The 12,901-nt window shown below is 34.7% G+C and overlaps 1 protein-coding gene across 9 annotated transcripts in view; it reads left to right on the top strand.

The window, feature by feature from the left end:
• The window catches only part of FER (FER tyrosine kinase), a 129,555-nt gene extending 128,761 nt beyond the window's left edge, over positions 1–794 (top strand). For all 9 annotated transcript variants that reach the window (XM_026719707.2, XM_026719697.2, XM_087926986.1 and 6 more), the window contains one exon: positions 321–794. In XM_026719707.2, coding sequence (XP_026575492.1) covers positions 321–466 — 146 coding nt within the window. In that variant the 3' untranslated portion in view covers positions 467–794. The remainder of the gene's footprint in view (positions 1–320) is intronic.
• The last annotated feature ends 12,107 nt before the right edge of the window (positions 795–12,901 follow it).

The following is a 12,901-nucleotide window of genomic DNA, read 5'->3' as shown; positions in this document are numbered from 1 at the left end:
AATGTGAAGGTATAAAGATTGGCATAAATATTTTTTTCCTTTCCAAAGGAACTTTTAAACCTCACTTTTCTGTCTATGGCTCCCTGCTGCTTTGACTTAGTATTGCAAAGTTTTGTTTTAAACTGTTTTCCTGTCAATTTTTTTATAGTTTTTTTATAGCAATGTATGTATGTAGGTACGTACGTATGTATGTATAAGTCATATAAGTCATATAGTCGTATGTATGTATAAGTCGGTTCTAAGTAGGTTTGGTCATTTAATTTTAAATTGTACTTTCTCTTCAATTACATTTCTAATCTATTTTTAAAAATACATACTAGGCTATCGAATGTCAGCACCCCAGAAGTGTCCAGAGGATATCTATAAAATAATGCAACGGTGTTGGGATTACAATCCTGAAATGAGACCAAAATTCAGCGAGATCCACAAAGAGCTGTCTGCACTAAAAAAGAAGGTGACATCATGAGAAACTAGCAGGACTCAAAGGACAGGACTTTCTTTTTTTGTACAAAAATATTATTTTTTCTGTCACAAATCCAACACATTTATATCACATTTCTTCTGATGTTCTTCTTGGATTCCTTTTTTAAATAAAAAGAAACTACTCTATTCAAATGTGCCCAACCTGAAGAATGTCAAATTGTCTATGTTAAAAACAGAGTGTTCTACTAAGTGCTTTATATGCTGTCATTTAGGTTTTGTGTAAATAGATAAACATGTAATATATGTGTAGAATTAGGAAATTCTGGCTCATTTAGATATTTCCGTGATAAATCCCGAAGAATATTTTGGAATATTTGAAAGTTTCTCTTTTTCAATCTATCTACTTGCAACAGTCTTAGTGTAAGTCCAGTGGTTCATGAACCATTCCCATGAATTTTAAAGCTAAAGGCATAGTTTTCAATATATCTTTTAAAGAAAGGAACACACAAGGCAAAATCACCAACTGATGCAATATTGAATACGTGTTTATTCAAGAGCATTATATAAGGATTTGCTTGTAGAATGCAGAGTATGGACACATGGTTTTTAAAGGCATTTCAATTTTGTAATTGTTTCTAATATTGAATATTATTTATTTGCATCATTAAAAGAGAAAAAAAGAGGCACAATTTGCCAGAAACTGGCAAGCACAAATCAATTAATAGTGTATTTTTTTTATTTTCAGGATATATATATATATATATATATATATATATATATATATATATATATTAAGTTTTGTTGCGGTATTACATGTATGGCATTCAGCTTTGTTGTATTTTCCCACGTCATTGTAGTTGTGCTTTTAAAGTTGTAGCGACGTTTCAGCAGAATCTGATGATGACAGATGAGAATCTGCCGAAACGTTCCTACAACTTTAAAAGCACAACTACAATGACGTGGGAAAATACCCGAACAAAGCTGAATGCCATATATATATTCAAAAGTGAGGGTTACATGTAAAGCAACTACTGGAAAGTACTCTTTCAGAAGAATGGAATTTAAAAATAGATATTTTTAAATGTGCACATTCAGTAGTGCAGTCAATAACATATTTGCAAATGAAAGTAGCGTATGATTGAGGTAACCAGTAGCATTGATTTTATATCAGAAAAGCAAAGTGAATTACCTGATTGGAAACTTTGTGAATTGATGTTTCCATTCTGTATGCCCCGGGAGGAAGTAATACGCACACATTCATACTGTATCTACTATCAGTTTCTCAGTTGTGTTTTTAAAAAAGGTCCTGAGAAGAAAATTGTAGTAAAAAATTACTCTTTGAAAAAAGTTGTTTTCCCTCTAAAACTACAAACTTTAAACAGAATACAATTACATTTTTCTAGTTAAGCTCAGCATATCCAGCCCTTATTAAATTGATATTTGGATGTTTTGAGAATTATCAATCAATAACCAGCAAAATTAATGACTGGATTCTCCCTGAGACTCTCAAGGAGAATGACTTTTTTTCCAGTTATTGGTTTCATCCTGATTTCCTGAATCCACAGCTGGTCAGTTCTGTTGCAAAGGGTTTCCGGTTATACCTCAGATGCAGCCAAATGTTAAGTCATGTTGTATCAGCAAATCAGGCACTTCCAGATGAAGTAATGTGATGTTTTGCTGCTTGAAATCAGAAGAACCAAGATGTTGGTGATGTTTGTGATTGCAAAACATCTTTGTTTTGCTCATCATTTTGGAAGAGCACTTTTGGTCTTTTGTGCATGTGTCTTGTGGTAGTACAGAGTGGTGATGTTGAGCAAGATGTATTCTACTTTTAGTCTAGAACAATTGATGTCATTTATGTGATAAAAATTAATATCAGAATAAAACAGTAAAGCTATATTGGAGGAAAATGTTCTTCATTGTAAATGAGCTTGTTGGTATCATAATTCAAAGGGCATCAGGTGAGTGTTGCCTTATATACAAAGATTGTTTTATAGTTCATAATCCAGTAAAGAAGTAAAAAGAAATGAGAAATAAATGTAACATTGCAGTTTCTAGGCATAGTAATGGGCATACATGGATCCTTAAAATAATATTCAGCAAAAGTAGGAAAATGGATTATTGTGATCCTAAAGGGATCAAACAGTGTGCCTTTAATCATCGGCATTCCTTTATTAATTAAAATGCACAAGGACTGAATCCTAACACCATAAGAGGAAAAACACCACAAATTGCCCAGTTGCACATTTTCGTCTATGCATTCACTAATATGTAAATGTCAGGACAGAATGTAAAGAATGTATTTCCTTGTATTCATGATGTTTTTAATTTTTCTTTTAAGGGTTACTATTTTTATATAGGAGAGATTCCATTTCTTAAAGTCTTCTGAATGTATTCTGTCTTGCAACATGAAAAAAGACAGCACTTAGTCTTAAAACTGATTAGAAGGACACCTTGTCCTCATCTTCTTGTATAAATGTAAAGAATAACTGCTATTTATATTTCATTTATGTAAGCAGTTAAAATTTGCAATTCATGTCAGACTGCTGCTCAAATTTGAAAACATTTCTGAACATAATACCAGAACATTGGGCATTTGTTTTGCCTGTCTCCAGTCCTAAAATTAGAGGTCACCTAAAATCAGAAATTAAAATGTAGCTAATATGATATTTTTCACACATTCTTACAATCTACTGTTAGTTTATAACTTAATTTATAAAACCAGTTTTACCTACCATATAAAACTATTTAAATTATGTTGTAAACCTATATCCATACCAAATGCATATAGTCATTTCCTTTCTTAATGGAGTAAGCGAAAGTTTTCTGCATAACTGGAAAATCTGCTTTCCAGGATTAATGTAGTTCTTGTAAAAACATATTTAGTATCCCTTTTTTGATGGTAATATGTAATACTGAATAAGCATTTCTGTTGTTTCTTAACAATAAATATTAGCAAAATCTGAAAATGCAAGAAACTAATAAACTGTGAGAAAATTAACATTTTACAACTAAAAGTTAAAACTTTTGAAGATATGTCACATAAAAAATAATTTGAAATTGATTTTCACTCTATACCCTGCTTCATTATAAAAAATTATGCTTTTTAATAAATTAGCCGCATAGCGTAAGACTTGTGCCAAAAGCACGTTATTCTGAAATACAAGATCAATATGTCTTATATATAAAAAAACAAGGTAAGGAGGACCCTCATTCATTCAAGATTGTTTAGTAACTTTCCATTTTTGAAATATTTATGTACTATGGGGTATATTTTTATTTATGGATGAGGGTACTTACATTTAACAAGTGCCACACTTTTTGCTATTTTTACATGTTGACGCAGATGCTATAAGAAGGTTGAAAACAGAAATTTTGTGAAGGGTTAGAAATGTTCAGTTAGTTTGTTAAGTTTTGGGGAGCAAATTAACTGGTTACATCAATTGTTGAGCCTGGTTGCATATTACTGGCAGTAAATTACAAACAGAAGGTAGTAAGTAACAATTTGCAGGTCTCTATCGGTACGGTTTTTATATATTTTGCTAGCTGATTAAAAGATTTAGTACTTTTTGTTTCTTTAAAATTAACAAGAAGGGCTTTTAACCATACTCTTTCTAGCTACCTGGAATTTAAAGGTTTTAATTAAAGGTGGAGCTTTTCCTCCTTAGTTACTTGCAGTGAGATACCTGCTTTTAGGTTTTGAGGTTGCCAGGATAGAAGGAACACATTCTGAAGTGAGTCCGTGAATGTGAGGATTTTTTCCCCATCAAAAACTTCCTTCTGCTTCCAAAACTGCTTCTTATTTCCCAGTCACTGAGCAGCCTGCTCAACAGGAAATTAAGGGAGTTAGGTTGTATTCTTTTTCATCCAGTGACATATTTTCAGTCAGGATTGAAAGGAGTCTTTAAAAAGAAGCACTACTAACTCTAAAATTCTATTTTAAACATTTATTAGTGTAACATTTTAAAAAATGAATAAGGAGCAGGTCTTGGTCATACAATATTTTTGTATGCCTTGAATAACAAAACAGATGCTATTGCAACACTAATCTCTCTTTCATCAGTCAGAATAGATTAAATACCATAAGATACTTTAGTTCATAGTGTAATTTCATGTTAAGATCCTTAACAGAAGAAATAAACCTGATCCAAGAAGGCCCAAGGACTTCAGAGGGGGAAGAGGGGAAAACATGTTTATTATTCAGCCTATTGCACCACAAATTTAACAACCCCGAATTAAAGTATTGAGCATAAGCATATACATATTCCAATATTGTGATAAGAATTCATGTGTGTTAAGAAACCATTGCTAATTTTTTAGTGGTCACAAAGTCAGAAATGAGGCAAAACAGTCTTAGAAGAAAAGATCGGCTCCAACTAAATCTAACATATCATTTGATAAAAGGTAGATTAACCATGTAAGATAATAAGACAAAAGACATAATCTTCCCTGGAAAGCAAGTCACAGATGTACTACTTTAGAATTACTAGCTTGGCTAAACCTTTGGTGGGATTTTATTTCTGATTGTAAAAGTAGAAGGATTCATTTCATGTAAGTAGGCCCATCATTACTGTTGGTACCTAAGGAAGGGGGGGAAATCTTCTAAATGCCCTTAATGGACACTAAGAATGACCGTGTTATGAGAAAAATAACTCTTAAGGAAAGGAGATCAATGTTAATGTTATTTATTGACACAGGAAAGAACAGACAGAGCAGACATACCAGATTATTGTTCTCAAGGTATAAAGGAATAACAGAAGACATTATTCTTTTTTAAAAATGTATTCAGAGAGCTATAGTGTGGAAAAAAAATAAGACTTATAGACAAACAATAGTAAGAATGATAAAAATGTGCATAGAAATCATAACCCAACCTTTAGGTTACACATATTTTTAATTTTATGTTTAAATCTGTCATGGCTTAGCCTTACAGCTTTTGAGTTCTGAAGCTCAGGACACAAATTTTAAGATAATTCTGTGCCATCAAACGCCATGTCAGTCTTCTGCAAAACTCCAGAAAGATATGTGATTACCACTGTATCTTTTAACTGATTTGACAGGAGTATATAGTCAGAAGCAGAAGTTGATTTGAGATCAGAGAAGTATGTTTTCCAAATTGTGTTTTCTCCATCTTTCCCCCTGCTGGCGCCCAGCCCCTCATTGCCATAGAGCAGTTAGGGACACTGGGGCTCTTAGCAAGCCGCAGTAGAAAATAAGACATTTTGTGTAAGAACACCACAAGAGTTTACAGGTTTTTTACATGCATTTTGTTGTAATCGTTTTACCACTAGTTAGTTCCAATATAAGCACCAGCAGTTTTAATACCAGGTAAAGCACCTTTATTGTTTAAAAATAATATATTTGTGCAACACATAGATTATACATAACACTGGAATGAATTGCATTCTTCAAAATACAGGTGCTCTGATTGCCTATATATACTTACCGTAATAGTTGTCTGTTCTCTTGCAATTTTAGCGGATCTACATTTTAACTTTTATTTATTTCTCATTTTTTGTATTCACATTGAACCAAAATTAACCTTATTTCACTTTCCTAGCCTATTATAAAAAGGGGTATTTTGTGTATTTAGAAAATATGCAGATAATTTTCAGTGGCTTCTCTTTCTTTAACTGGACCAACTACAATTAACAGATGTTCAGTACCTTTTTTACTGTATTACTTCAATAAATGTAAAATATTTGTACTGAGTGAGTCTAAACTTTTGTTTGGTATTCAGTGATTTGTTTTTACTGCTTCCTCAGTTTGATTACTAAATCAATGAATTATTAATCCCATGTGATATGCTGTTCCAGTCTTCAACCATACTTACATAACATCTGTCACTTCCTGTCCTACGCCAGCACTCCATTGTTGGCAGGTTCAGCTGTGCTTCAAAAGCAAGATTGCAAAATATCCTTATTTAATGGAGCACAAATACTTCTGCTTTGTGTCCCCTGTGATTTTCCTAGTAGTAAAAGATATGGAGTAAATACAGATTTTACTCCACTAGTCGTTGACTATAAGGGGGCATTGCTTATCTCCATTCAAGACCAGCGCTATCCATGGAGTGAATAGCCATTTTAAACACCCCCAACTGCCTTTGGCTGAAATCAGTCTTCCTTAAGAGCTGGAAAACATCACTAAGGGGGAACTGAAATGTACTTCATTATATAAAATTTCCTCAGCTGTCCATATATGCATCAGAGGTGTTTAAAAACCCAACTGGGTTAGTGAAATAATCATATGTATTTAATTCAAAAAATCAGCAAAGTGCCTGGAAAAATAAATCTTCCTTAAAAACTACCATTGCAGTTTTTGATAAAATACCACTACCAAAATCTCTAGTATGTTTAGCTGTCATAACCCGGGAAGTAAATGGAAGACATGTCAACAATTAATTAAAACAGGTGGAATGGGTTTCACATTTTTTTCACAGAAAAGCTTTGTGCCAGATTATTTTCCAAAATAATCTGGAATCGAGATTCATTTCATAAATTTATCATCATAAACAGCTAGATTTGAAAAAACTAAAATGAAAAACTTCAAGTTGCATAAATGAACCATAAGAATATATATATCACTCATGGCAAAACCAGAAAAATGCAGTGGTGTTTACTTTGATGAAAACCTTGATCAAAAAATTTATAATACCAAAACTAAGGAAAAGTAAAGATAAAATCAGTCTCCAGCTGCACAATTCAAGAATAGCTTTGGCTGTGGAATTTGAATTCATTGTTAGCTTTGAGATTCCAAATATTTTATACTGTATCTAATTTACTCCAATGAGATTAAATAGGTGATCTAAATAGGAATTCGAATTATGAATATATAACGTCTATATTAATATCAATAGTTAAGTGTCCTTCAGAAATATGCTAGGATACCCAACCACTGAATAAAAGTTAAGGACTGATGCTTTATTACTTCCTTGTGGCTTCACGGAAGCAATTCACTTGAAATTTATAGAAATGGGGCTTTTGGCTTGGCCAAAACTGCAGAATCTTCAGGCCTTCTGATGCTCTTAGTCTTCAGTCAGCCAACATAGTCAAATATGGTTTCATACAGGTAGCCCTTAGCTTACAATCCCCTCAAAGCTACTTAGCCCGGTTTCAAAATTTAGTCACGGCAATGGCCCCGTGGTTGTGCACCTACAACTGACCACAGGGTGCTGCCATGCACCCCCACTTATCTTTCCACCCGGCCACTCAACCAACTAACCACTAAAACTGAGTAGCAGAAGCTACCAGCACAGAGAGGGCATTTACGGCGTGTAGCCCTTTGCATGCTTCCCATCCAGCACTCAATGGACTTGCAGAACTCAGCCTGCTCCTCACCCACCTCAGGGCCCAGCAGCACCCAACTTACTTTTCTGTTTTTGCAGAGGCATCTGACACAATGCAAGATTAATCTTTTTTTTTTTTACAGAGGATGCTTGCCTCATAGAAATCTCGTGCTATTCTAAAAGTATGTACTATTTTCACTGTCCTGTAGGAGACACCGGGTTTTTGTTGTTGTCTTTTTCAACAAACTCCACAAACAAATGGACATGGGAGGTTATGGAAGGCCCTATTCCTGGTATATCTATCTTAATGATCTGCATGTTCATTTAATGACCACATAAGACCGGGCAGGGGGTGAGAGCCATTGAGTGAAATCGCTTTAATGACTATAGCTACTTGTGACCATAATGGGCAGGCTCCAGTAAGGTCATATGTGGAGGACTATTTGTAGTCATATGATCCACAGCCTTTATCCTGGATCAAGGATCAAATAGCAGGTAACATAATTTAAAATTTTGCAGGTCCCACAATTTTATTTCTTTTTAAATGGAGGGGGGATGTTATCCCTGCATTTATGGCTACAGTATCCTGTGGTCATGTGATCACAATCTGTGTGTTTTACAACTGGCTTCCAAGATGCAGAGTCAATACAGAAAATGGTAGTAATGTCGTAAGTCACAGTCACATGATTTTGCATAGCAATCACTGCACTTCATTTAATGACCAAAGGGAAAATACCAGTTGATGGTGCTAACTGTAATTACTAAGATGTACTATTTGCAGGAATAACAAAGTTTATATATTGGAAACCTTTCATCTACTTTTATAGCAGATTATGAAATAAGGCTTCTATTTGGTTAGTAATATTTTGTACCAATTGATCTTATGAAATATAATGAATTTAATAAGAGCCAGCCACAGGACTTCTCATAAACCTATGTGGCAGAAAAAATATATATTGATTGCTGCAGCTGTTAAAATTTGGAACAACTAATAGAGTGCTTCTCCCCCCCAAAAACCTCATAGGGTTTAATTAGAAAAGGCCTCATGTACACTGGTATTCTTTTGTCAATATTTGCCCATGAAAATACATCAAAGGTTTGAATATTTTTCCAAAAAATGTTCACTGAAAAATATTTACATTTTTGACATCTAGAAATAATTGATATGTTGCAGTATCTTAGATCTGACTTAGTTAATAATTTATTGTTTTGAATACTAAATCTTGTTTAAAAGCTCTACTCACAATACTTGTTGTTTTATTAAGTTTTCAAACTTATATATTCTATTCCATTGCATCCTGCTGACTTTTAAATATTTGAGACTGTCTTAGCTCACTTTCAGTTTGAATCCCTACTCTTAACGCCAGCACTTGTCAGTTTTACCAATTATGTAAAATCCCAACAGATTTTTCAGGAATAGAAACTGGTTATTTTTTAAAAGGGTTTTGAGAATAAAAATGCTGGAGAAGTTTTATGAGAAATAATGAAGGGAGCACTAGAACACAAACATTCTTTGGCTTTTACAATAGACAAGGAACTGTGGATATGAACCCTTTTTAAGATTCAGGAATGTATTTGTATATAATAAGTCAAAATGAACTTCATAAAAATAATTTTCTATTTGATTAATGAAAACTTTCAGGGCTTTCATTTTCATCTAATTTATGATGTTAGTAACATAAATAAAATTAGATATTAAATGTTTAATTCAACTGTTCAACATAAATAATTTGGGTACTCTGAGGTTCAGTTTACTGTATATTCCATTCTTTTAAAAAAGTTGAAAAATCATAAGAATCTTAATTTCTTCCTACTGAATGTGAGAAAAGTATACATAGTTTGTGTTAACATGAGATCCTAAAAAAATTGATTAATGGGCATATACTTTTATCCCAACAATGCAGTTACACATTTTAACCAGAATTTACCATTTATCACATTTAAATCCAGACTGGTCATTATTTTGCATATGCATGAATCGGACTTTACAAGCTACAAGAAGTCTGAGGGTTCTTCTTCACAGATGAGTGATAATGTTATCCCTGCAGTCCTTGAGCTGGCAGGAAAGCATGCTGGAATTAATTGTGTTATTCTCATTGTTGATTCCTATTCTGCTACAGTAATGAATGATAAAGTTCTTAAATATTGCAAGCCAAGTTAAAGAAAAGGACCGGTGGATTTTCTGGTTTCATTTCCAATGCCACTAAACATCACCTACTAATAGGAAAACAATCAGGTGGAACAGTGCTAAGTTGTCCATTTAACACAAGGAACTTACCCTACTTGGCATAATACTTCCTTCAATTCTATTACTAGTCAGTTGTCCTATTTCCAAATACAGGCATAGTGCTTTCCGAACAGTTTGTTATTTGGGTTCAAATTGGCTAAGAGATGTGGAGGATTAAGCAATAGCAGTAGCGCATAGACTTTATATAGTCTTCACAGTTCTTTCCAGCCCTTTCTAAGCAGTTTACAGAGTCAGCATATTACCCCCAACAATCTGAGTCCTCATTTTACTGACCTCTCAGAATCAAACTCCTGGAGTGAGCAGTGAGTTAGCCTGCAGTTCTGCATTCTAACCACTACATTACCATGTTCTTATGTGGGAAGAAACAAGGAATTTGATGCCTAACTAGTGCTTCAAAAGAATGGCATCGCTGCAGAGGTGGTATTCAGCAGGTTCTGAACAGTTCTGGAGAACCGGTAGTGGAAATTTTGAGTAGTTCAGAGAACCGGCAAATACCACCTCTGACTGGAGATTTTACAGTATCCTTCCCCTGCCACACCCACCAAGCCATGCCCACAGAACCGGTAGTTAAAAAAAGAATTGAATCCCACCACTGCATCATTGGCAAGTCGGTAACCCAAGTTCTGGCAGCACCCAGAAGGATCCAGTAGAGGCAATGGAGAACACAGAGCCTGGAGCATCCTTCCAGAACTATATAATCTTGTAATTAAGAACATTTATTACCATGATATCTAGTGCCACCAAAACAGCAAAGAATAGTGTAGACAAAATGGTGCTGATCTGCCAAATCAGAGGCATTATAGGTAACCATTATGAGTGGTGCAGACAAATTTGAGCTGCAGGGGATTCATCTTGGGAGTGTTGACCAATCAAAATGACAATGGTAGCACTCTGGCATAATAATAAAAACATTAGATATTAAACACAAAAAAAACCCTGTCAGAACGCAGCTGGCAGAATCTGGCTCTTTGTTGTTGTTAGTTGCGAAGTTGTGTCTGACCCATCGCAACCCCATGGACAATGTTCCTCCAGGCCTTCCTGTCCTCTATCTGAGATTAAATCAACTTTCTTTGCAATACTGTTTATCAGTATTCAAAAGAATGCTAAACTTGTGTTTAAGAAGCCTTTATAAAAATCTGACCAGCACCAATACTTAACACCAGTCAAGTATTATGTAGGCAGGTGCCCTTGGTGAAATATCCTGCTTAAGCAAAGGAGGGCTGGGGAGGTGTCTATAACAGTTCAAAATGGCGACTGAGAGCTAGGCAGATCCCTACCATTAACTGCATCATCCCACACACATTTAGTAAAGTCTGCCAAATCATATCCGTGTCAAAAGCTGTGTTGCAAAGAACTTTAAAACCAGAACATAGAAGGATAAGTTTAAGCTTTCTCAGATATTGGCTAGGAATGAGGTAACATCATGAAGTGTACTTGGAAGTATGTTTGTGCCATGATTAAGGGGAAGAATCAGGGGTGGGATAAGACAGGGTTAACTACCGGTTCGGGATTTACAAGCTTCCCTGCAGGCTGCGAGCCACGTGCCTGTAAATCATCATCAACAGCTGCCTGCAGAGAAGCAGCCTTTGTAACAGCCCTCTTTTCTTGCTTTTCTAACTGCAGCTGTGCCTCGTTTGGCAGCTGAAGTTGAAAAATCAGGAAATAAAGATCAGGTAAGAGCTTGTGTGGGTGGGTGGGCAAAAACATCAGCAGACATACAACCAGTTCTATGTCTGCTGCTCTTCAGAGCTACCGGTTATACAGAGGTGGACAGAACTAGTAGAAACCCACCCCTGGGAAGAATCCTATGTTGGAAAACCTGTGCAAACATAAAATAGTGATGGTTTTGGAATTACATGGTGCTGCAAGCCTCCAACGTTGTCTTAAAAGTTGCACATCTAGAAATGAAATGACAGTACACATATACTTGACGATTGAGCTTCTTAGCTAAACAATCATGCAAGCATAATGAAATGTTACCAAAGAAATGAGCACTACTATGTATGCACAAGCTGCCTTAGCTTTATTATTTAATGTGTAAGTGGAATTAAACTCTTACTCTCTGACTTCCATCTCAGAAGGTTTCTGAATATCATTCAGCTTCAAAATAGGACTCTGCACAAAACTGAAGATCACAATGTGCTTTCCATAGAAATAAGGAGAGAAAGAATATTAAAACTAAAAAAAGACTTTTACAAAATCTAAAAATCTTCTCTGCAAGTCTGATGGCTAGTACGTAAATTTAATTGATTGATAGACAGACAGACAAATAAACAGGGTTTGGAGAAGCATGGTGTGGTATATGTTTTAGTAAGGGATTCAGATTATGCTTTTTTTTTTGCTTTTACATGGAATTTCAGGTTTCATTGTTAGCTTTTTAATAAAGATGATATTAACGTTTCAGCGTAGCATCCACTCCTCCTTTTGAAGTTCATTGAACCATGTTTTCCTCTTAGCCAAAACATTTCTTTTGGGGTTTTTAGGATGTAAAACCTAGCCTTTTTAGCAACCAAGAAATAGACAGTGTATTCTGGAAGCCCTTGAAAGTTTCAAGAAAGATACAAACCTGGCTGGGAAAAGAATAATGTAGGACATAAATTTGCCACTTGCGGAATGTTATCTAGAATCAATGTTTTCTATTGTTCAATTTTCACATGCAATAAACGTATTTTATTGGTTGATCTCTTGCTTTATGACATTTCACATATACTGAATATCGGTATTTTTGCTTCTCTTCCTTATAAAGGACTTGACACTCCCCCCCAAATGCTTTTTATTTTGCCTGAATTATTTGGTGATTTGTATTTTCAGGTGGGGGAAGAGCCCTGTTGCAAAGGTAAAAGTCTCTCTCTAAGTTCAGGGATCAAGTTCTTATCAGCTCCATGGCAAACTCAGGGTTCCTGAGTTTCAAGGTAAAATTGTTACTTTGCATTGTTATAACGCTA

Source organism: Pseudonaja textilis, chromosome 2, assembly GCF_049901715.1.
Source record: "Pseudonaja textilis isolate UNSWEBS1 chromosome 2, rPseTex1.2, whole genome shotgun sequence".
Lineage (NCBI taxonomy): Eukaryota > Metazoa > Chordata > Lepidosauria > Squamata > Elapidae > Pseudonaja > Pseudonaja textilis.
Note: the sequence above shows the minus strand (reverse complement) of the source record. Positions and strands in the feature narration are given on the sequence as shown.